General features: G+C 45.5%; 1 protein-coding gene across 6 annotated transcripts in view; it reads right to left on the bottom strand.

The window, feature by feature from the left end:
- Positions 1-5,102: 5,102 nt before the first annotated feature.
- The window catches only part of MYO9A (myosin IXA), a 183,037-nt gene continuing 163,172 nt past the window's right edge, over positions 5,103-24,967 (bottom strand). For 5 of the 6 annotated variants that reach the window (XM_069765609.1, XM_069765605.1, XM_069765608.1 and 2 more), the window contains 7 exons: positions 23,821-23,949; positions 16,893-16,998; positions 16,662-16,793; positions 12,462-12,585; positions 9,959-10,146; positions 7,333-7,475; positions 5,103-6,409 (listed from right to left, as the gene is read on the bottom strand). In XM_069765609.1, coding sequence (XP_069621710.1) covers positions 6,000-6,409; positions 7,333-7,475; positions 9,959-10,146; positions 12,462-12,585; positions 16,662-16,793; positions 16,893-16,998; positions 23,821-23,949 — 1,232 coding nt within the window. In that variant the 3' untranslated portion in view covers positions 5,103-5,999. Of the gene's footprint in view, positions 6,410-7,332; positions 7,476-9,958; positions 10,147-10,168; positions 12,315-12,461; positions 12,586-16,661; positions 16,794-16,892; positions 16,999-23,820; positions 23,950-24,967 lie in introns of those variants that run through there. The other variant, XM_069765610.1, reaches the window with a different exon arrangement.

The raw sequence follows: 24,967 nt of genomic DNA on the forward strand, positions 1-24,967 counted from the left end.
CCTTACTTTCCGAAGATCTGTAATGTCCAACGATGTAAATCCATCTGAAGGGGTTAAAATATTTTGCAGCCACGAGCTTTGCTAATGCAACGTTGTTCGTGGCTGCAAAACCCCGGGGAATGAAGGTAAAGTAGGTCAATGACCTATATTTACCTGCATTTGCGGTGAGGCGCCATCTGCTGGTTGTTCCTAGATCGTGGGAACTTTCCTAGAAAGCTCCCAGGCTCGAGTTCATATGAGGACAACCAGCAGAGGGCTTTGTGATTTTTTCATTAAACTAATTTTTAATAATGTGTGTGGTTTCTTTTTAACCCTTTACTAGTATTGGATTAATAATGGATAGGTGTCATAATTGACGCCTCTCCATTAATAATTTGGCTTAATGTCACCTTACAATAGCAAGGTGGCATTAACCCTTCATTACCCCATATCCCACCGCTATACGGGAATGGGAAGAGAGTGGCCAAGTGCCAGAATAGGCGCATCTTCCAGATGTGCCTTTTCTGGGGTGGCTGGGGGCAGGTGTTTTTAGCCGGGGGGGGGGGGGCAATAACCGTGGACCCTCTCCAGGCTATTAATATCTGCCCATAGTCACTGGCTTTACTACTCTGGCGGAGAAAATTGCACGGGAGCCCACGCCAATTTTTTCCGCCATTTAACCCCTTAATTTAATAGCTAGAACGGCCAAATTTTGCACATACACACTACTAACATTAGTAGTGTGGAATATGCAAAAAAAAGGTGATATGACATGGTTTACTGTATGTAAACCATGTCACAAATCATGTCGGGTTTAGGAAGGAGATAGCAAAAGCCGGTAATTGAATTACCAGCTTTAAAGCTATCTAGCGCTGTATGAAGTAATAATATATATACATATATGTGTCTCACTGACATATATATACCTATTCTATGTGTCCACATTTATTCTACCTATTCTAATGTAAGCTGTCAGTGTGATTTTACTGTACACCGCACTGAATTACCGGCTTTTCTCTCTAACACCGCTGCGTATTTCTCGCAAGTCACACTGCTGGTCCGTGTGTAATCCGTATTTTTGGGGCTTCCATAGACTTTCATTGGCGTTTTTTTTGCGCAATAGGGTGACAAAAGCAGCATGCTGCGATTTTCTACGGCCGTAGAAAGCCGTATAATACTGATCAGTAAAATACGGCAGATAGGAGCAGGGGCATAGAGAATAATTGTGCCGTTTGTTTTGCGAGTTTTACGGACGTATTTTCTGCGCTCTTACGTCCGTAAAACTTGCAAGTGTGACGGCGGCCTTAGGCTGAGGGTGCCAATACTTTTGTCTGGCCCATTTTTGGAGTTTTGTGTGAAATGATCAATGTTTTGCTTTTTGCTTCATTCTCTTTTGTGTTTTTTCATTTAAGACAAATTAAATGAAGATGATAATACCAAATAATTTGTATTTGCAATCATTTTCAGGAAGAAAATGAGTATTATCTGACAGAATTGCAGGGGTGTCAATACTTTTGGCCATGACTGTACACATCCTAAATGCACTTCTAGGCTTATATATGCCAGAAGAGTCCATAAGGGACTTGATTTTTTTTTGTATTACTTATTTTCTCTAGAACTGGAGCTGCCACAACATCCCCAATTACAAGGTAAAACAGCCATGACATGTAACCGCTCCTGCCAAGGCTGTGCTGGGTCTAGTACGACCCTGTCACATAGTCAGATAACCTTGCAGCCAGCAATCCTATGGTCACTGACAGTAAAGGAAGTGGTCGTCGTGCTCCTGCGTCCGTTACTTACACAGCGCTCATAAACCATTGATGACTTTTCGGAGTTTGGAAACAGACACATTTCTCCTACACCTCATTGGGGGACACAGGACCATGGGTGTTATGCTGCTGCCACTAGGAGGACACTAAGTAATACAGAAAGAATAGCTCCTCCCCTGCAGTATACACCCTCCTGCTGGCTTCAAGTGAACCAGTTCTTGTTTAGGCTACTTTCACACTAGCGTCGTTTGGCCTCCGTCGCAATGCGTCGTTTTGGAGAAAAAACGCATCCTGCAAAGTTGCCCGCAGGATGCGTTTTTTCTCCATAGACTCTCATTAGCGTCGCATTGCCACATGTCGCATCCGTTGTGCGACGGATGCGTCGTGCTTTGGCGGACCGTCGGCACAAAAAAAGCTACATGTAACGTTTTTTTGTGCGTCGTGTCCGCCATTTCCGACCGCGCATGCGCAGCCGAAACTCCGTCCCTTCCTCCCCAGACCTTACAATGGGGCAGCGGATGCGTTGAAATACTGCTTCCGCTGGCCCCTTTGTGCTTTTACTTCACAGCATGCGTCGGTACGTCAGCCCGACGCACTGCAACAGGCCCGTACCGACGCTAGTGTGAAAGTAGCCTTAGTGTCTGTAGGAGGCACTTGGGTCTGCTTTCAGACCACGTTTTTATTTTTATTCTATTTTTCCCTTAACGAAGCGAAAGGGGGCGATTGCTCCTTTCTAGGTTCCGATCTCCCCTGAATTATCAACAAGCGAGAACGCGGAGTGTCCCTCACCATACCCTTTCCTGCACCGTTGGATGCCTGCCCAGAGCTCACCTTACGGGCGACTTCCTTCGCGTTCCGATCTCCCCCATCTATAGCAGGCGACCACGTGGAGTATAGCCCTCCATCTATCTCTCCTGGAGCCAGGTGCATGGCTGGACATGATGTTTATGGCATCCGTGCAGCCCCCCACTGCATCACCACTGATATAGTGGATGATGGAAGGCGGCAGCAGCTCTCCACCCCCTCCCTGACTACGGCGGCAGTGGATTGAGCACCGGCCCACCGCATCTACCGTGAGTACACCTGCGGGGCCGAGGCGCTGGGGGGTCCTGGTCCCTGGGATAAGGGAGGTCCGCATGTACCTTAAAGCCAGGGTGCGTGGGTCATGTCGGTCCGCATAAATAGCGGCCGCAAGCTTAAAATTTAGCCCCCAGCTTTTCTCTCTTTGGCGCTCCTCGATCTGCAGAAGTGCCTTCTCTTCCTGATCTCGGCAGCCATCTTTGGACATCCACAGGGCTGATACTGTAGCGCTGCTCCAGCGTTCTGAATCACAGCTTCAGGGATTAGTAATTTCTGTGCGGACCTCCCCCGTGGACTCAAGACACAGGACCAGGGTAAGCTGCAGAAACATAGCTTAACCCTTCCCCTGCTAGTAAGCGCTCTCCTCAAGGCTACACTATGTCTCAATCAAAGCCTAACAAAAAAGTCTGGGAAAACCCACACAGTTTTTTGCTGCTTGTACCGCTTGTAAGGTATCTCTTCCCAGGGGTCACAATACTGCATACTGCATTATGCTCAGCTTGTGAACCAGTGACTGCTGAGGAACCACCTGTTACTGATACCGAACCAGTGAGCCTAGTCCCCTTGAGTGGGCTACCTCCCTTACTCGGTCTCTGGCATCCCTGGCCAAAGCGTTAGACTCGTTCCAAGACCCTTCCTCTAACCAGGGCACCTTTACGGATAACGCTTTTGATGATCAGAACCCCTTGTACACTAGGGGTCGTACCTTACAAAGGAGCTCTCGCTCTTCCAGGAAAAGGACTCATGCCTTGTCCCCAGTCCATCACTGGGAATCGGGTTCTCAGAGTTCCATTTCTCGCTCCCCCTCCCTTGGGGCTAGTAGAGAATCTGGCTCAGAGGACGATTCTGACACATCCCTAGATCAGCAATTTCAACACGATCAGGAGACTCTCGACTCTCTCATTGAGTCAGTAAACAAGGCTCTGAAGCTAGATGAGGAACCTTTATCTAAAACAGATCATGCTGTGTCCTTTAAGAGGACCAAGCGGGTTCACAGAGTGTTCGCCAATCATCCCGAATTTAAGGAAATCGTTGAATCCCATAGGATCCATCCAGATAAACGCTTCACAGGGCAAAAGCCTATGGAGTCAAAATATCCCTTTGCTCCTGAGCTAAGAAAAGATTGGTCACAGTCTCCTCTGGTAGATCCTCCAGTATCGCGCCTAGCTACTAAATCTATTTTATCCTCTTCGGAGGGTGCCTCGATTAAAGACCCCACCGATCGTCAGATCGACAATCTGGCTCGTTCAGCTTTTTGAAGCCTCAGCAGCCGCACTCTTTCCATCTTTTGCAGCTGCGTGGGTGGCTAAGGCTATGACCCATTGGGCTGAGGTCTTGTCTTCCCGCTTCCAAGGCGACAATAGCCAAATAGATTAGTTCAGCTATTCAGGAGCCCTACCGAATCAGAGGTCATCCTGTCCCAGCAGGGATTAAGGCTCATTCCACTCGGTCAGTGGGTGCGTCTTGGGCCATCCAGCACCAAGCTTCGGCAGCACAAGTTTGCAGAGCTGCGACCTGGTCCAGTCTGCATACGTTTACAAAATATTACCATATTCATTCTCAGGCCTCGGCAGATGCGACCGTCGGCAGACGAATTTTGCAGGCGGCTGTGCCGCATCTGTAACCTGTGGGTACAAGGAACAATTATAGTTGTTTCCCACCCAGGGACTGCTTTAGGACGTCCCATGGTCCTGTGTCCCCCAATGAGGCGTAGGAGAAACAGGGATTTTTGTGTACTCACCGTAAAATCCTTTTCACCGAGCCAATCATTGGGGGATACAGCACCCACCCTGTTAGCCTAACGGCTTTGGTTTTCTGTGTTGGCTTGGTTTTGACATAGTTCATCCTGGTTAAATGTTAAGCTCCTACTGCTTTATTACCAAAATGGTTCACTTGGATCCAGCAGGAGGGTGTATAGTGCAGGGAAGGAGCTATTCTTTATGTATTACTTAGTGTCCTCCTAGTGGCAGCAACATAACACCCATGGTCCTGTGTCCCCCAATGATTGGCTCGGAGAAAAGGATTTTACGGTGAGTACACAAAAATCCCTGTTTTCAAGTTGGACACAAAAACAGCTCAATAATCAGGCTCATACTGACCTGCATACAGAGGAATGTTCAATTTCTCTGATCAATTGTGCTCACTTGAAAATGGTAGCCACACTCCACAACCTGCCTGTGATGTGTAAACGTGTTGAAATAACTATGTATTTAAAACCTGCCCCACTTGTACAGCATATTTTCAACAATAAAGGCGAGAATACTACTTCAAGAATTGACAGTCTGCAGCTTTTGTTCTTTTAATAAGCTCTGGGTTTGTTTGCAATGTAATGGATCTTACAGCCGGAAATGTACAGATTGTACTGAATACATATGATCGCACAGTCTCCCAATGCTCCCTGCACCCAGTGGCATGATGCAGGGCCATTTACATTCAGTATGGAAGTGGCTGCCCATTGGAAGGCTCAGCAAGCTTATAGGAAAATCTGCAGCCAGAAGGGTTAGGTGAGAAGAGGAAGCTGCTCAGTTTCTATGTCTGTTCCTTAAAAATCCTCTTCTGCAAAAAAGAAGGTTTCCTCTGAATCGACCAAAACTCCAAGCAGAGTATCCACTTTCTGAAAAGAAAAAAAATCTTCTTTCAAGCCCATACGCTGGGGATCCCACAAAAAAAATGGAATGTAATCACTCGAGAGCGACACAAGTTTGGTTATTTTTTTGTCATTGTGGGTTTTGACCAATTTCTTTGGACAGTAAGTGAAAACAGACAGAATAACGGAGTGATCTACTCAAGACAAGTTGAGCCATGCAGCTTCAACCTTACAAAGCTTTGTGTAACCACAGTGCAGATGCTGCTTTAAATTAAAGGGAATGGTTTATTTATATTGGGCTTAGAAACCACAAATAAAATTAATAATATTAATATAATAATATTTATAATAAAAGCCTCTCTCTTTCTGTTGATCAGTTTGTGTTGATAAAAGGCGTGTTAAACCGTTCTGTGATGGGCTAGGTGGGTAAGGCGTTCGTTAAACATGGCCCGGCTGGTCCTTGATATGTTTTGGCAGCGCATGCCAAATGGTTGCTCCTGGATGCACAATGAGGCACCAAGATAAAGCTATGTGGTAGGGCACAGCTCTTGGCAAGGATGAACAATGGAACCATTATACCGCTTTCAAACCATAAACTCATTGTTCCCAAACAAGACAACAGATTGTGAGCTGCCATCTGATCCCAGAATCCTTGGCTCCCCGCTGTCTGGAGGATCCCTTGGTTTCTGGGGAGATTGTTTGACATTCTTTAATTTCTGCCGTCCTTTCTCAGGATTAAAAGTTCCACGGCTTGTAAAGTGTAAGGGGATCCCAGAGTCCAGGGTGTCTGCTGAAGAAGGTTCCCGGTAAAAGGGAGATTTGGAGTGTAAGTGGAACCTCTTTCTTCCCAGGTGGGGTAAGCAAGATGAAGCAGTGGGAGAGGAAAGGTTACGGTCTCCACTATCTGTGCTGTCGTTGTCTCTCTTGACTGATTTCCGTACTCTTGACACTTCCATTCGTGGACCTCGTGTGGAACTCAGAACTAGTGCTCTTTCTGCGGGACGTAAATTAGAAAAAAAAGACAAATCAAACAAGCAAGTGGTCAAAGAGCAAATATAATGAAAGTACTGTTCTTCTGAGACAGAATCTGTCACCACGCTAATGGAACCCTACTGAAAGCAGTATGAAGTAGGGGATGCAACCCCGATTCGAGATGTCACTTGCTGGGCTTCTTGCTGTAGTTTTGATAAAACAATTATGTGTTGCAACTCTTCTAGTCCTGTCATTAATGAGCTAGCAGAGGAGCCACGGTTAAAACTATAGAGTTTAAGTCCTCTTTTTCTCTGAGGTGGCAATTTGCATATTAAATTTCCCAGAGTAGCATTGCAAGGCAAATGAGCCTCCTTACCTTGATAAGCCAGAGCTGGTATGTCAATCTCCATTAGGAGAAACGTTGCCCTTTAGACCCCAGTGCAGAGCCTCTCTCCTAGCCAAATCAGTTCTCATGCTTCGCACTGACGAGGGCCAACAGCCCGAAACACCGTGTCTGTGAATTGAGATACTGATTTGGTTTTTATCCTAAGTCATATTGCACGACTCCTTAAAGAGTTGATTGTGACTTGTAGGATCGCTACTTCCAACAGGTGATGCTATAGTGTTTAAGTCCTCTTTTTCTCTGAAGAGGCAATTTGCACAGTTAAAACTGTAATTTTATTAAAAATACAGCAAGTATATGACACTAAACACTGGAATTGTGGCTTCTTTCCCAATTTTATGCTGTTCTCAGATTGAGGATAATAAATCTGGTGACAGATTCCCTTTCAGACTAACACTGCACAGCAACGCGATAGTAATTTTCAGGAAAGTATTGTGCCCAAAAACACTTGCCCAACTTCTCTGTCTGAGGTCTCACAACTACTTTAGATTGGCTGAAAAATAAATTTGGTTGATCTCATTTCAGAAGAAGTGATAACTAACCTGATCTGATGGATGCTGCTCCTTCAGACTCATAGTTCAGGTTCTCAGAGCTGTCTGCAGTCCCAAGAGATGCTTCAGACTCCAAGGTTTCATCATCTGAAGCTCGAGGCTCTAAAGCTAGCATTTCATAAGCAAGCTCCTCTCTATTTTAAGATAAATTTAAAGACAAAAAAAAAGAAATATAAAGACAAGGTTATTCACACAAGAATTAACTACTTATGGTCCCCAATACATAGAGACCTCAGTGAAACCAACACACACACTCTAAGCGCTCTCCCTCAACATTTTTTTTGTGGGGTGTGGTTAAATATATACAAAAATGGTAGCAAAACTGAAATGTGCGAGGTAGCATTAGTTTTCCTGCCATACTTGCACAGCATATGGATTAAATGTCTTTATTAGCAGAAATGGTGCTCTAAAGACCCACTAAGAGACTGAATTGTCTGCAATTTTCTCCACTATAATCAATGGGAGTTGCTCTATTTCCTTAACTGCTATAGCCTAGAATGGAAGGATCAATACCACATGTGTGGTTCGCGCTCTATTTAATATCCGGGGCAATGTCTTATCAGGCAGATATGATCTATCCTTGCATTTGTCATAAATGTATTGCAGTGGGAAAACAACTTTAAAGGGGTTCTCCAAGAATGTAATAAAATGGCAGCCCATCCTATTCATATATCAGGTTAGTTTTCTGTCTGAAGAGACACAGCTCCCGACGACTTATGTCTCAAATGTCAGAGGAGCAAGATCATCAACATACATACGCTGTTTGCTGCCAAAGCAGGGCTGTGGAATGAGAAGAAATAAATCTCATTGACTGAGTGCACATAGAGGACTGAAGCTGGAGAAAAAAAAATTGTGCTCAGCCAGCGAAGAGTTATTTCTTCTAGTGTCACAGCCCATCTCTGGCAGCTCACTGTGATACACGAGTTTACGATCATGCTCCTCTGACAGTTGAGACACCCAAGTCTTGGGATCAGTGTTTCTTTAGACTGCAATCCTTCCTAACATGTAATTAGGATGGGTTGCGGTTAAAATTGTGGCCATCAAATCATGATCTTTGAGAACACCTTTAAGGTTGTGATCAGCATAATGCCTCATATCTTTGTTAGGTATACAGCAGGCTTTATTGTCGATAGCAATCAATCACTGTGCAACTTTCATTTTCCCATAGCAGTTTAAAACATGAAAGCTGAACTCTGATTGGTTGTTATTGCCAGTTTTAAAAAGGTGGCGTTTGTTTCATCTTTAGTCAACAAAATCATGTACAGATCCAGGCATAGGGAGAATTATGTTTCTTTGTTACTTTACTACTATTTATCCTTTATTGGTTTTTAAAAAAACAAAAAGGATACGAGTTGTTCCAAATACAAGGCTGAACAAGGCCTAAAACAACTGTAAGGTACTGTACATCATCCACTATATTAACTGCTTGGTTTCATCTTTCTTGACAGCATACAATGTCAAATATACAGAAGAAAGAAATACAATACAACATAACCAGCATAATAGTATGTTACGTATGATCATGTTCTCATCAACAATAGTGACGGTGAAACAAAAAACTTTTCAGCTACAGTAGACAGATCACATAATGCTTGTAAAATGAGAGAACTCCTCCCTCTTTTCAGCCCTATATGGTCCTAGCCTTTTCTCTAGATCAAAGTTCCCCAACTTGTGGCTCTCTATCTGTTGTAAGACTACACCTCTTATGCCCTGACAGCCAATGGGAAGGGACAAATTCTGCACTTTATTCTTGGTGCATTTCTCAGAGTAGACAACTAGAAAAACAGCTGTACTTTCAAAAACCCTGCATAAATCAATAGTACAGGTAAATATAAGAAACTTTGTAATATGTTTTGTCAAAGAAATGTGGTTCTTTCTCCACTTATGAGCCACTCCTTCACCTCCCCTCTGCATCTGGAACTCAACATCCATTCTGAAAAAAAAAACTCAACGCCATCTTGTACAAGACAAGACAGACTTGTCAGCACAGTGAGGTGTCAGGTTGCACATCCGTTTATACTCTAAGGAGAGGGGAGGAGGAAGGTGGAGATAGGAGCAGGGTGAAGAAACAAGCAGATGTATTATCAGAAAGATCCTGCTGATCGTTCTAAAGTCTTTTACTACTCCCCAGTGGATTCACTCCTATGCAGCTCAGGACTGCTGTATAATTTCCTCCACATTACTGCTTCTATTTGATTCCTATTCTTTATTCCATAGGTATCATACAATCTCTGTGTGTATGCTGTTTATGGGAGATATAGCAGTTAGTCTTCTCCCACTAGCTCAGAGTGAATTGCAAATTAGAGGTAGAGCCTGCAGCGGGGAAAACTGATTAAAATGCAGGCCACAAGTGGTATAATGATCAGAAATAGAGTTTTTCCTTATATACACACACAACAGTTTATTCTGAAAACTTACTTGAAAGTACAGTAAATGGAAGAACATCTGGCAATTATACCTAGTGGTGGTGAGGTAGTATAGAACATCCGAGACATTACAAATAAAATACGCAATTGTAAAAACCTATCCAGATAAAGAAGTCATACACTGTGTAAGCGCTAAATAGTATTGACCAAATGTCTTGCACTACACTAGAAAGTTCACATTCACCACTCACTTCTCCTTTTGTAGCGTCTCTATCTGCTGGGCTAATACTCTTTCTTCTTGTTGCATGGCTGCCTCTTTTTGCTCAGAAGACTCATCTTCAGAAGGAATAGTGGATAACCCGTGGTCACCTGCTGCATCTGGAACAGGGGAACGCCCAGAAATAACCGGGCTCAGATTTGAGCGAAGTCGTCCTTTCCCCTGAATAAAGTGCAAAGCATGAATACACACAATGGCATAAATTAAGTAAACGTGTGCCTTGTTGGCATATGCTTGCCAGGTTTACATTTTTTAGTTAAAGGTGCAGAAAACTGTATCCTGCTACTAGAAATGGGAGAACAGAGTTGCAGTACTCCAGTCCATCAGGCAGGTCAGTAATATGTGACCCCTAGACGGGTGGTCTGTAACTCCCCTTAATCCCCAGCTCATCTTTTGATTAGCTGGGCTGGTGTGCCATCATCATTGCAGCGTGACGCACACGGGGTCGCACCAGCCCGGCTAATCAAGAGAAGAGCCAGGAATGCCAGGAGGTAAGGAGATTTGAAGGCCTCCCTTCTAGCACTCACAGAATACGGAGATGGACGATGAACCGAAGTCCTGTAAAATGGTTCTTTGACCTCTACGTGCTGCAATATTGGTCATCACTTGAAAATGTATATTACATCTAGGCAAACACTTGACTGCAGTATTTTTTTTTCTATTTCTCGCAAGTTTACAGTCAATGACACTATTGTCCATCAAAGATTGGCATTAGATAATCTGACCTATCAGAGAAAAGGCGACCATCGATTTAGGGAGGAGGATGCAATTGTTCATTCACTGTGACGAAAGAGTGGAGCCAAGAGAGGTATGGTTGTAAGAAGATTTGTCTGACAACTGAAGTTGACACACAGCTTCTCCCCATCTAAGGTGGGTTTCTAGGGGGTCCGTGCTCAGGTGAGAATACCTATTACACCAGTGGGATATGCTGACCTGAGTTAGAAGTCAGGAGACCCGGCGATCGGGCTGGGTATACCACTGTGAGAATGGTTCACATGCCGTGGTTTTGCAAAACTAAGTCTTTTTGTGACACAGTGACTGACCTACAGCTTTTTTTTTTGCCAGGATTAAAGAAAAGCGTCTCAAAAAAACACACCAAGGCCACAATATGTGAGACCAGCCTATGAAATTGAAGGCAGGTAAAGTGTAGACCTGACACTGCAGAATGTAAGGGTATGCTCACATTAACGCTTTTAGGTCTGTGTGTGAAATGTCCTGTGTACAGATAGCAATCAAACCATGTAAGCCAATGCATTAATGCACATAGGAGATTTTCCACAGATCACAATATGCACTAATGTGGCCGATTTTTGGGCAAGACAAGTGCATATAAATGGTAGGTAGCTCCTGCAGCCATCCACCATACAGTGATGCACATGGAGCCTGTCACGTCCGCTAATTTTGCTGACTTTCAGGCAAACACTAAACTTATACTACACATGAGGGGAACAGGGGCACAGCTATAAAGTTTTGTAGGAATGCATTAGTAAGCTGAATATTTCCTTTCAGGACTCAATGTAGCAATTACCAGCTTTTGCTTTTTCAGAATGTACCGAGCTCCTCGCTATTATCTGCAGAGCGGTGATTATATGCCAAAGATTTCCCTTTATAAGAGGTCTCGGGAGCAATAGTGACATCACTGACTCTGGTCCAAGCCACCAAGACCAATTTTGTCTTACTTTTCTGTTAAAATGCTAACATTACATGGAGTTGTTTTACAGAAAATATGCAGAGTATACATGATTAGACAAAAACAGAGGTAAACCTTATGAACCACGTGAAATCCAATATGGGGAGCCCTTATCTTCACATGTGATTTGGAAAATGAAAAATCATGCGTAAGAAGTGTAAACTGAACAGACTGGGTTGCATGAACCCTAAATGGGACATGGCATGTCTTCTAAAGATGTCCAAATAAGTGACTCTATACAATGAGACTGATGTCAAGATGAGCACAAACATGCAGATTAAGGCTGGGTTCAGACAGCCATATTTTGCGGTTTGTACATGGACCACAATGCCCAGAATGACCACCGGTCTCCTGACTCAATCTTGCCAGCTTCGTATACTCCTAAGAGGCTATCGATTTCAGGTCAGGAGACTTGAGGCCAGTCTGTGCATCACTGCCCGAGAACGGGACACAAAGTACAGATGTACGGAACCGGTCTTAAAATGATGCCGTTCAAGTGAACACAGAACAGTGAGTTTGAGTGCACTTGTGTTAATGGGGACACAACAGATGAGCGTCACAGACAGCCTGATCTTAGTATACATACCGGCAGGGTGCTGCGATTTATGCTCATAAATCTAACTGCAATTAGTACAGGTTTCTGGATTGAAAAAGGAGATGAAAGGAGAGCAGAAGGTTAGAAGTAGGAGAGAAGCCTAAAAGATGGTGAGCAGAAAGGGCGAGTCTGGATGTGTTAGTTGTGATGGCACTGTCCCCAATTTTCCCAGTGGAGCCGAAATTTTCTTACCATAGACCTGCGGATTAGGGACAGACGACTCTTAGCTTTGTTCTCTGCAAACTCTAGACTGTTGATATCCTTTAGACGAGCTTTGTATTTATTCATCTGTTCCATAACAATCAGCTCCACACAGCTATAAAAGGATAAACAGAAAGAGAAATGGGACAGGTTAAGGATCAGTATTAAAGAAGCAGTCCCATGAAACCTTTTATGTCCTACTAGCTGAAGAGCCCGGCGTTGCCTGGGCATAGTAAATAACTGTGGTTAGTTATAGCACCTCACTTGTCTTATTTTCCCATCACGCCTCTCATTTTCCCAATCACATCTTTAATTTTCCCCCTCACAGCTCTCATTTTCTCCCTCACACCTCTCATTTTCTCCCTCACTCCTCTCATTCCCGCCTAACACTTGTCATTTCGACCTCACATCTGTCATTTTCCGATCACTACACTATTTTCCCTCACTCCTCTCATTTTGCACTCACACCTTTTCATTTTCACCTCACACCTCTCATTTTCACCTCAGTATATACATGTTTGTCATCTCCCTTATATATAGTATACACCTGTATGTCATCTCCTGTATATAGTATATACCTGTATGTCATCTCCCCTGTATATAGTATATACCTGCTGTGTGTCATCTCCCCTGTATATAGTATATACCTGTATGTCATCTCCTCCTATATATAGTATATACCTGTATGTCATCTCCTCCTATATATGGTATATACCTGTATGTCATCTCCTCCTATATATAGTATATACCTGTATGTCATCTCCTCCTATATATAGTATATACCTGTATGTCATCTCCTCCTGTATATAGTATATACCTGTGTGTCATCTCCCCTGTATATAGTATATATCTGTGTGTCATCTCCTCCTGTATATAGTACATACCTGTGTGTCATCTCTCCTGTATATAGTATATATCTGTGTGTCATCTCCCCTGTATATAGTATATACCTGTGTGATCTCCTGTATTAGACCTCGTTAACACGTTATTTGCTCAGTATTTTTACCTCAGTATTTGTAAGATAAATTGGCAGCCTGATAAATCCCCAGCCAACAGGAAGCCCTCTCCCTGGCAGTATATATTAGCTCACACATACACATAATAGACAGGTTATGTGACTGACAGCTGCTGTATTTCCTATATGGTACATTTGTTGCTCTTGTAGTTTGTCTGCTTATTAATCAGATTTTTATTTTTGAAGGCTAATACCAGACTTGTGTGTGTTTTAGGGCGAGTTTCGTCTGTCAAGTTGTGTGTTGAGTTGTGTGTGGCGACATGCATGTAGCGACTTTTGTGAGATGAGTTTTGTGTGGCAACATGCGTGTAGCAACTTTTTGTGTGTCGAGTTGCATGTGACTGGTGAGTGTAGCAAGTTGTGTGCAGCAAGTTTTGCGCATGGCGAGTTTTGCGCGTGGTGAGTTTTATGTCTGGTGCCTTTTGAGTATGTGCAAGTTTTGTGTGAGGCAACTTTTGCATGTGTTGCAAATTTTGTGCATGTGGCAATTTTTCCGCGTGTGCAAGTTTTGCGTGTGGCGAGTTTTCCATGAGGTGAGTTTTGCACTTGTGGCGAGTTTTGCGTGAGCCTAGTTTTTGCATGTGGCGAGTTTTGCGCGTGGTGAGTTTTGAGCGGCGACTTTTGTGTTTCGACTTTTATGTGGCGAGGTTGGTGTATGTGTGGTGAAATGTGTGCTGAGGGTGGTATATGTGTTCAAGCACGTGGTAGTGTTTGGCGCATTTTGTGTGTGTGTTCATATCTCAATGTGTGGTGAGTATCTCATGTCGGGGCCCCACCTTAGCAACTGATCGGTATATACTCTTTGGCGCCATCGCTCTCATTCTTTAAGTCCCCCTTGTTTACATCTGGCAGCTGTCAATTTGCCTCCAACACTTTTCCTTTCACTTTTCCCCATTATGTAGATAGGGGAAAAATAGTTTGGTGAATTGGAAAGCGCGGGGTTAAAATTTCACCTCACAACATAGCCTATGACGCTCTCAGGGTCCAGACGTGTGACTGTGCAAAATTTTGTTGCTGTAGCTGCGACGTCTCCAACACTTTTCATTTCACTTTTCCCCATTATGTAGATAGGGGCAAAATTGTTTGGTGAATTGGAAAGCGCGGGGTTAAAATTTCACCTCACAACGTAGCCTATGACGCTCTCAGGGTCCAGACGTGTGACTGTGCAAAATTTTGTTGCTGTAGCTGCGACGCTTCCAACACTTTTCCTTTCACTTTTTTCCCCATTATGTAGATAGGGGCAAAATTGTTTGGTGAATTGGAACGCGCGGGGTTAAAATTTCGCCTCACAATATAGCCTATGACGCTCTCGGGGTCCAGACGTGTGACTGTGCAAAATTTTGTGGCTGTAGCTGTGACGGTGCAGATGCCAATCCCGGACATACACACACACACACACACACATACACACACACACACACATACACACATTCAGCTTTATATAGTAGATACCATTGTGAGTGTCTACGTAATGTGGTCCAAGTGCATTAATATACGTGAATGCCATCTTCTCCAGTTTCTAGCACAGCTCCATTCCTCTTTTCAGTTATGTGACTGCAATTTCGGTTCTCCAAATCACCCTGGTGTTTATGTGAGCTGGAAGTCACTTTTACAATGCAAATCTATAGAGGGGCAGAATGAGGCCCCATAGACTTACACTGAAAAAGCCACTTCTGGTTCACACACAAACACCAATGTTGTCCGGTGAGTCGGAAATGCAGTCACGTGGGTGAAGAAGACCAGAGGGCACTGTAAACCAGGTAAGATGGCGATCGATGAGCATATTAATGCACTTACTCTACATTACACACACATTTAGACAGGTTTAGGGTATAAACAGTCTTACTTTACACAGGATAACTGGTGGGAATATGTACTTATGCTATTTGAAGCTGGAATAAGTGTAAATAATTAGATTACTACACCTAATGTGTGTGAAATAAGATCTTTGGCTTAAGTAAAACAGCACTAGTTAGGCCTCATTCAGACGTCCATGTTTAACACAGGTTAAAGGTCCATTATAGTCTATGTGGTTATTCATATGTCTGGGATTCTTTTCAGATCTCGTATTTGGAAAACAAGAAAATAAATGATGGAGGCAAGAATCAAAATCACCAATACAAGTCTAAGGGTCTGTAAAAGTTACAGACAGTATACAGATGCCATCCATGTGCAATTCGTGCGCTCTTCATTTTTAGAAAAGCAAAGCCTCTCCAGCCCAGTATAACGTTAACTACTGATGGTAAAAAGTGGCAAACTGGCCAAACTCTGGTGAAAATGTGATCCAGATCACTGATGATAACCTGTCCCATTTTTTCACTTGCAAGAATTAAATGACGTCTGAATGAGACCTTAAGGTATCGTCACACTAAGCGACGCTGCAGCGGTACCGACAACGATGTCGATCGCTGCAGCGTTGCTGTTTGGTCGCTGGAGAGCTGTCACACAGACAGCTCTCCAGCGACCAACGATCCCGAAGTCCCCGGGTAACCAGGGTAAACATCGGGTTACTAAGCGCAGGGCCGCGCTTAGTAACCCGATGTTTACCCTGGTTACCGTTGTAAATGTAAAAAAACAAACACTACATACTTACATTCCGGTGTCTGGTCATGTCCCTCGCCTTCAGCTTCCCGCACTGACTGAGCGCCGGCCGTAAAGTACAGCGGTGATGTCACCGCTGTGCTGTGCTTTACGGCTGGCCGGCGCTCACCAGTCAGTGCGGGAAGCTGACGGCGAGGGACCTGACCAGACACCGGAATGTAAGTATGTAGTGTTTGTTTTTTTACATTTACAACGGTAACCAGGGTAAACATTGGGTTACTAAGCGCGGCTCTGCGCTTAGTAACCCGATATTTACCCTGGTTACCAGTGACGACATCGCTGAATCGGCGTCACACACGCCGATTCAGCGATGTCAGCGGGAGATCCAGCGACAAAATAAAGTGCTGGACTTTCCCCAGCGACCAACGATCTCCCAGCAGGGGCCTGATCGTTGGTCGCTGTCACACATAACGATTTAGTTAACGATATCGTTGCTACGTCACAAAAAGCAACGATATCGTTAACGATATCGTTATGTGTGACGGTACCTTTACTTTGGTTGAGCAGAGACATTTTTATTGATCGCAAGGGTAAGGACACTGCAGGGATAAAGGAAATAATCTGAAGGGTCTTACGCTGTGGTCTTCCCAATGTCCTGTACGCTCTGCAATGGATCTGTAGTGTCCGGACAACGGAGAATACATGGGGCAAACACAATTGCCAGCGCATTGGCAGACATGCGATTCGTTTCTTCCTGCTGGGCGATCCTAAAACATCCCAAACCGGCGTAAACACATAACGTAATTATTGTCTTGTAGAGAGCACAGAACATTACATAGAGGCTAGCAAATAAGCATGGTAACAACCTGACAAGGTGAAAGATAAGTCTCTCCAGAGTGCTGAGATGTGTCCGAGACAACTGGTCGATCACTGAATACACTCCCCGCACGGTCTCCTTTCTCTCACCAAGACCTGTAAGATAAAAAAAAACAGGGATGTTTGTGTACTCACCGTAAAATCCTTTTCTCCGAGCCAATCATTGGGGGACACAGGACCATGGGTATTATGCTGCTGCCACTAGGAGGACACTAAGCAAATACAGAAAGAATAGCTCCTCCCCTGCAGTATACACCGTCCTGCTGGCTCCAAGTGAACCAGTTCGGTAACAAAGCAGTAGGAGCTTAACATTTAACCAAGATGAACTATGTCAAAACCAAGCCAACACAGAAAACCAAAGCCGTTAGGCTAACAGGGTGGGTGCTGTGTCCCCCAATGATTGGCTCAGAGAAAAGGATTTTACGGTGAGTACACAAAAATCCCTGTTTCTCCTACGCCTCATTGGGTGACACAGGACCATGGGACGTCCTAAAGCAGACCCTGGGTGGGGAACAATCAACTGTAATTGCTCCTTGTACCCATAGGTTACAGATGCGGCACAGCCGCCTGCAAAATTCGTCTGCCGACGGTCGCATCTGCCAAAGGCCTGAGAATGAATATGGTAATGTTTTGTAAACGTATGCAGACTGGACCAGGTCGCAGCTCTGGAAACTTGTGCTGCCGAAGCTTGGTGCCGCATGGCCCAAGACACACCCACTGACCGAGTGGAATGAGCCTTAATCCTTGCTGGGACAGAATGATCTCTGACTCGGTAAGACTCCTGAATAGCTGAACGAATCCATTTGGCTATTGTCGCCTTGGAAGCGGGAAACCCCTTCCTTGGCCCTTCCGGGAGCACAAACAGGGCATCCGACCTGCGTAAGGATGCCGCCCGCGAGACGTATCTCTTGAGAGCTCTCACTAAATCCAGTGTGTGGAGGGCCTTCTCGATGCAATGTACTGGTGCCGGACAGAGAGACGGTAAGACAATCTCCTGATTGTGATGAAAGGATGAGACATGTTTTGGCAAAAAGGACAGGTATGTTCTCAAAACCACCTTATCCTGATTAAAATTCAGGAACGGAACTTGACAAGACAGAGCCGCCAGCTCTGAGACTCGTCTAATGGACGTGACCGCAACCAGGAAGGCAACCTTCCATGAAAGAAAGGACAGGGGAAACTTCCTGTAGAGGTTCGAAAGGAGCTTCTTGCAAGACTCCAATGACCAGATTAAAGTCCCATGGTTCCAACGACATCTGATAGGGCGGTACCCTATGGGAGACTCCCTGAATGAACGTCTTCACTCATAATCTGTTGGCAATCCTGCGTTGGAACAGAACGGACAGGGCTGAAATCTGCCCCTTGAGAGAACTAAGGGTGAGACCTAAGTCCAAACCCGTTTGTAAAAATTCGAGGATGGAAGGAATGGAAAATTCAAGAGGAGAACATCCCCAGTCGTTGCACTAGGAAAAGAAGGTTTTCCAAGTGCGGTGATAAATGCGCATAGACGTAGGCTTTCCAGCGCTGATCATGGTAGAGATGACTTCTGGAGAGAAACCTGCCTGGGTTAGAACCCAGGACTCAATAGCCATGCCGTCAAACACAGGGCCTTGGAGTTCTGGTGGTAAATGGGGCCCTGTGATAGCAGGTCTGCGCGATTCGGTAATCACCAGGGAACATCGGCGACTAGATGAACTAGTTCCTTGTACCATGCTCAGCGCGGCCAATCTGGCTCAATCAGGAATACCGGTACTCCCTCCGCTCTGATCTTCTTGATGACTCTCGGCAGTAAGGGGAGTGGTGGAAATATGTACTGAAGCCGAAAATTATGCCACAGGAGTATGAGTGCATCTGCCCCGATTGCTGCTGGATCGTGGGACCGAGCTATGAAGTCGGGAACCTTGGAATTTAGCCGTGAGGCCATCAGATCCACGTCCGGAGTTCCCCAACGACAGCAGATCTGGTGGAAGATCTCCGGATGGAGAGACCACTCCTCTGAGTCGAGACCTTGACGACTGAGGAAATCTGCCTCCCAATTGTCAACTCCCGGGATGTGAACAGCAGAAATCATTGAGCGGTTTTCCTCGGCCCAACGGAGAATATAGCCTACCTCGTTCATGGCTGCCATGCTGCAGGTTCCCCCTTGTGTGTTGATGTATGCCACTGCAGTGGCATTGTTGGACTGAATCCTGATGGGACGACCCGCCAGGAAGGGATGGAATTGGAGAAGAGCTACCCTGATTGCCCGAATTTCCAAGATGTTGATCGGAAGGCATGATTCCTGAAGTGACCAGCGGCCCTGAGCAGTGTGATGTAAGAACACCGCTCCCCAGCCTAGAAGACTGGCATGTGTTGTCACAACTAGCCAATGTACTGGAAGAAAAGACTTCCATTGATTCAGGGAGGACTTTAATGTCCACCACCTGAGAGACTGTCTGACTCGGTGGGGAAGGAAGAACCGACGGTCGAGGGAGAACTGGTTCCTGTCCCAAACAGCCAGGAGGGCATGCTGTAAGGGACGGAGGTGTAATTGGGCAAATGGAACCGCCTCCAAGGCTGCTACCATCTTGCCGAGGACTCTCATACTGAAGCGCAGAGAGCGAGTGCGAGGTTGAGAGAGCTTCTGAGCTTCCCGCTGTAAGGCTGAGATCTTTTCCGGGGGAAGAAGCACCAACCCCTGGGACGAGTCCAGTATCATTCCTAGATAGGAAATTCGCTGAGCCGGTACTGGGGAAGATTTTTTGAAGTTTATCTTCCAACCCAGGCGAGAAAGAGAATCTATTGTGATGTTCACAGCCTCCTTGCAGGCACGGAAAGAGGGGCCTTTGATGAAGATATTGTCTAGATACGATAGCACCACTACGCCTCGGGTGTGAAGGATGGCCATGGTGGCCGCCATGACCTTGGTGAATACCCTGGGAGCGGTGGTGAGGTCGAAGGGCAAAGCAACGAATTGGAAGTGTTGTTCCTGAACTGCGAAGCGAAGGAACCTCTGGTGAGAAGGGAAAATTGGATTGTGGAGGTACGCGTCCTGGATGTCTATAGACGCCAGGAACTCGCCTTTTTCCATGGAGGCGATGACAGAATGAAGCGATTCCATTCGGAACCATCGTACCCTGACAAACTTGTTCAGTAGTTTTAGGTCCAGTGTGGGCCGTACTGTTCATTTAATTTTGGTCTACACAAATCATCCGGAGTGACACAATTTCCTACCACTCACATTTTGGTTCCACTTTAATAATCCAACCAGGCATAATCCCCATCAGCCTTCACCATACATGCTGTGCCCTCTTTTTAATAGCCAACAGCCTCTTTCACGCAGCCCAGTCATTGATTTATGCCAGGCACTTATATACATGGGAGAATGATAATCCACAAGACTCCAGATGTCTCACTAGTGCGCACTGCGCGTGCGCAATTTCAGCTCAGCTAGACACTGCTAGCCCTCACTGCGCAGCCGCTGTGACGCGAGCTTCATACCGGAGTTCCAGTGCGCATCGCGCATGCGCAGTTATGCGGAGCTACCTCAGAGACTCCAAGCCTCCTTTTCAAACCATAAACTGCGCAGGCGCCGCCAGCACAGCGCGCACACCGCGCTCCACACCTCCCTCTGACATGGCCCTGCTTTACTTCCGGCAGGCACTATAAATAGAACTACTGCCACCAATGTGAGCACACACACCTCAAAGAAGCAAGATACCCCAGCACCACGCCAGGAGGAGGTTGGTAGTTACCCTATACCCCATACCACGGATTGTACATTTCTTTACATGGGATCCCCTTCTCTTCTTTTATCCACAGCCCTTGTAGGGACCTAACTTCTTTTTCGTCCACTACCGATATCACAGGTCAGTACTCCAGGCGGTGATCTATACCAGTACACCGATATCACAGGTCAGTACTCCAGGCGGTGATCTATACCAGTACACATCAGGTCCACCACTAGGTATCATTTAATTGACCACTCAACTTACTTTACCAGCATGTCTCTGGTCCTAGTCTTGTTGAGCATGGCTTTCCATAAATTACCTAATCCACTAGAGACCAGGGATAGGATTTTTAGTGCATTTACTGTACTTAAGGAACTTTTCCCTTGTACTATTGACTGTAAATATAGTTGTATATATATTTGTAAATATTAACTTCACGTGCTTCATTATATGTACATAACACTAATTGTAGTTTGTGATTACTTGCAGTTTGAGAAAAACCCGGAATAGGGTCGAAACGTTACTCCGTTTCTTATCCTGCTGTGTGTATATATACTTAAGTTTCAGCACATGTGAATAAATACATCACTTTTTGCAACATATAACCTGAGAGAGTGCAGCTGTTTTCTTGCTAATTGGGCAAATGGAACCGCCTCCAAGGCTGCTACCATCCTGCCGAGGACTCTCATACTGAAGCGCAGAGAGTGAGTGCGAGGTTGAGAGAGCTTCTGAGCTTCCCGCTGTAAGGCTGAGATCTTTTCCGGGGGAAGAAGCACCAATTCCTGGGACGAGTCCAGTATCATTCCTAGAAAGGAAATTCACTGAGCCGGTACTGGGGAAGATTTTTTGAAGTTTATCTTCCAACTCAGGCGAGAAAGAGAATCTATTGTGATGTTCACAGCCTCCTTTCAGGCGCGGAAAGAGGGGCCTTTGATGAGGATATCGTCTAGATACGGCAGCACCACCACGCCTCAGGTGTGAAGGATGGCCACAGCGGCCGCCATGACCATGGTGAATACCCTGGGAGCGGTGGTGAGGCCGAAGGGCAAAGCAACGAATTGGAAGTGTTGTTCCTGAACTGCGAAGCGAAGGAACCTCTGGTGAGAAGGGAAAATTGGCATGTGGAGGTACGCGTCCTGGATGTCTATAGACGCCAGGAACTCGCCTTTTTCCATAGAGGCAATGACAGAACGAAGCGATTCCATTCGGAACCGTCGTACCCTGACGAACTTGTTCAGTAGTTTTAGGTCCAGTGTGGGCCGTACTGTACTGTCCTTCTTTGGAACAATGAACAGGTTTGAATAAAAACCTTGAAACGAAACCTTTCGCTTTGAGGGACCGGGATAATAACCTCGTCTTCTTTTAGAGAGCTTATGGCCTGGAAGAAGTGTGGGTTTTCCCAGACTTTTTGTTAGGCTTTGATTGAGACATAGTGTAACCTTGAGGAGAGCGCGTACTAGCAGGGGTAGGGTTAAGCTATGTTTCTGCAGCTTACCCAGGTCCTGTGTCTTGAGTCCCCGGGGGAGGTCCGCACAGAAATCACTAATCCCTGAAGCTGTGATTCAGAACGCTGGAGCAGCGTTGCAGCATCAGCCCTGTGGGTGTCCAAAGATGGCCGCCGAGATCAGGAAGAGAAGGCGCTTCTGGCAGAACGAGAAGCGCCAGAGAGAGTGGGCGGTGGTAATCATCAGTGGGCGGAGCCAACGTTCCGGCCTTGACGAGAGAAAAGCCGGGGGCTAAATTTTAAGCTTGCAGTCGCGGCCCGGCACGCCGCCGCCGCTATTTGTGCGGACCGACATGACCCACGCACCCGGGCTTTAAGGTATATGCGGACCTCCCTTATCCCAGGGACCAGGACCTCCCAGCACCTCGGCCCCGCAGGTGTACTCACGGTAGATGCGGTGGGGCGGTGCTCAATCCACCGTCGCAATAGTCAGGGAGGGGGTGGAGAGCTTCTGCCGCCTTGCGTCATCTGCTATAACAGTGGTGATGCAGTGGGGGGCTGCACGGACACCATAAATATCATGTCCGGCTATGCACCTGGCTCCAGGAGAGGTAGATGGAGGGCTACTCCGTGTGGTCGCATGCTATGGAGGGGGGAGATCGGAACACGAAGGAACCGTCACCCGTAACGTGAGCTCAGAGCTGGCATCCAACGGTGCAGGAAAGGATACGGGAGGAACACTCCGCGTTCTCGCCTGTTGATGGTTCAGGAGAGATCGGAACTTAGAAAGGATCTGTAGCCCCCATTCGCACCGTTAAAGAAAAAATAGAATAAAGAATAAAAACGGTGGAGTCTGAAAGCAGACCCAAGTGCCTCCTACAGACATTAAGCAAGAACTGGTTCACTTACCGCCAGCAGGAGAGTGTATACTGCAGGGGAGGAGCTATTCTTTCTGTATTACTTAGTGCCCTCCTAGTGGCAGCAGCATAACACCAATGGTCCTGTGTCTCCCAATGAGGCGTAGGAGAAAGTCAAATTGAACAACAGTACTGCATCTATGAAGGTATTGTAAACCAATTTCTAGACAACAGGTGCTGCAAAAGATTTAGAAATTAAATGTAAATCTCCAATATAAATGGCACCAAGCAAGTTGTGATTAAAGGGAATCTGTCACCAGGTTTCTGCCACCTAATCAGAGATTAGAATAATAAAGAGACGGAGATCCTGATTCCAGTGATGTGTCACTTAATGGGCTGCTTGCTGCTGTTCTGATAAAATCACTTTTCTAGCAGGAAATGATAACTAAAGGACTAGTAAACCTGCTGCAATGTAATCCTCCATATTCATAAGCTCTGTATGACCCCACCCACATAACAGATTAGCAGATTTCTGCCTATGCACAGTGTACGATTCCAGCAGTGTCGGTGCTGCAGCTGCTCTCCCTCCTGATGTCAGATTAGTCCAAAAAAGGGAAGCGTAAAGTAGCCAGTGATGGGCTGTAAGGATCGCGTGCATAATATCATGCGAGCCCCAGGTGGGTTAGTGCCGACACTGCTGGAATGGCGCTGGCACTGGAGGGGAATATATGTGGTATTATTCCACTTGGTCGGAAGCATGGTGATTGGGAAGGGATTATCCAAGTAGTGGCCAAGAAGTAAGATGAAATTAAAAAGTGACTAAGAGAGAGGCACAGGGCAGAATATGTGACCCGTAGGAATAGGCGATTTATCATACAGACCCCCATAAATGTCTGCCATTACTTACCCATAGATCTGAGAAACTCTTCATAGAGTTCAAATGTCATCAGAGGATTGGGAAGTTCCCTCAACCATTGCTTGAAGACGCTGGCGATCACATGGATATTGTAATCATCCAGATTTACACTTTCAATTTCTGCAAGACAGGAAAATCATAAGGAAAAAGTTATATTTTAAGCAAAGCAGTTGGGCAGTAAAACAGTAAAGAAAGAAGTATAACCGCTTCACCCACGGGCACCAATGATTTTACCATAAGACCCGCGGCTGTTAAAGGCACATGACAGATAATTAAATCATAACTTGTGTGGAGAAAGATGGAGGCTCAGCGTTGGAGCCCGCATCAAACTCAGGCTCACGACATAAGACGTAAATATACGTCGTGAAGGGGATAATATACTCCCACATAAACATAAGCAAAACATGATTGTGTAATGCCCAATGAGTAGTGATGAGTGAGTGTACTCGTTGCTCGGGTTTTCCAGAGCACGCTTGGGTGGTCTCCGAGTATTTGTGACTGCTCGGAGATTTAGTTTTCGTTACTGCATCTGCATGATTTACAGCTACTAGACAGCTTGATTACATGTGGGGATTCCCTAGGCAACCCCCACATGTAATCAAGCAGGCTAGTAGCTGTAAATCATTCAGCTGCCGAGATGAAAACTAAATCTCCGAGCACTAACAAATACTCGGAGACCATCCGAGCGTGCTCGGGAAAACCCAAGCAACGAGTATACTTGCTCATCACTACCAGTGAGCATTTCTAACAACATTACAATAGGTTACACTCTTAAAGGGAACCTTACATGCTGTACATGTAGTCCAGTCTGTGAGCATGATATAAATAAGGAATAGCTGAGCAGAATTATCTATAGGTTTGTTGTAAATGATTCAGTGTAACTTGTATTGTATTCATTGAAATCCCTGGTAATTGCATATGATTGCAGTGGGTGGTGCTAAACAGTGATTGACAGCTCTCTCTGCATGCACAGGCATACAGGGAAGACTGTCAATCACTGAGAAGGACCACCCACTGCAATCATATGCAATTACCAGGGATATCAGTGAGTAATATACAGGTTGTACTGAGACTTTTACCACAAAAATTATTATCAATCTGATCAGCTCCTCCTGCTCTATAACATCTCACCTGCAGA

This window comes from Ranitomeya imitator, chromosome 4, assembly GCF_032444005.1.
Source record: "Ranitomeya imitator isolate aRanImi1 chromosome 4, aRanImi1.pri, whole genome shotgun sequence".
Classification (NCBI taxonomy): domain Eukaryota; kingdom Metazoa; phylum Chordata; class Amphibia; order Anura; family Dendrobatidae; genus Ranitomeya; species Ranitomeya imitator.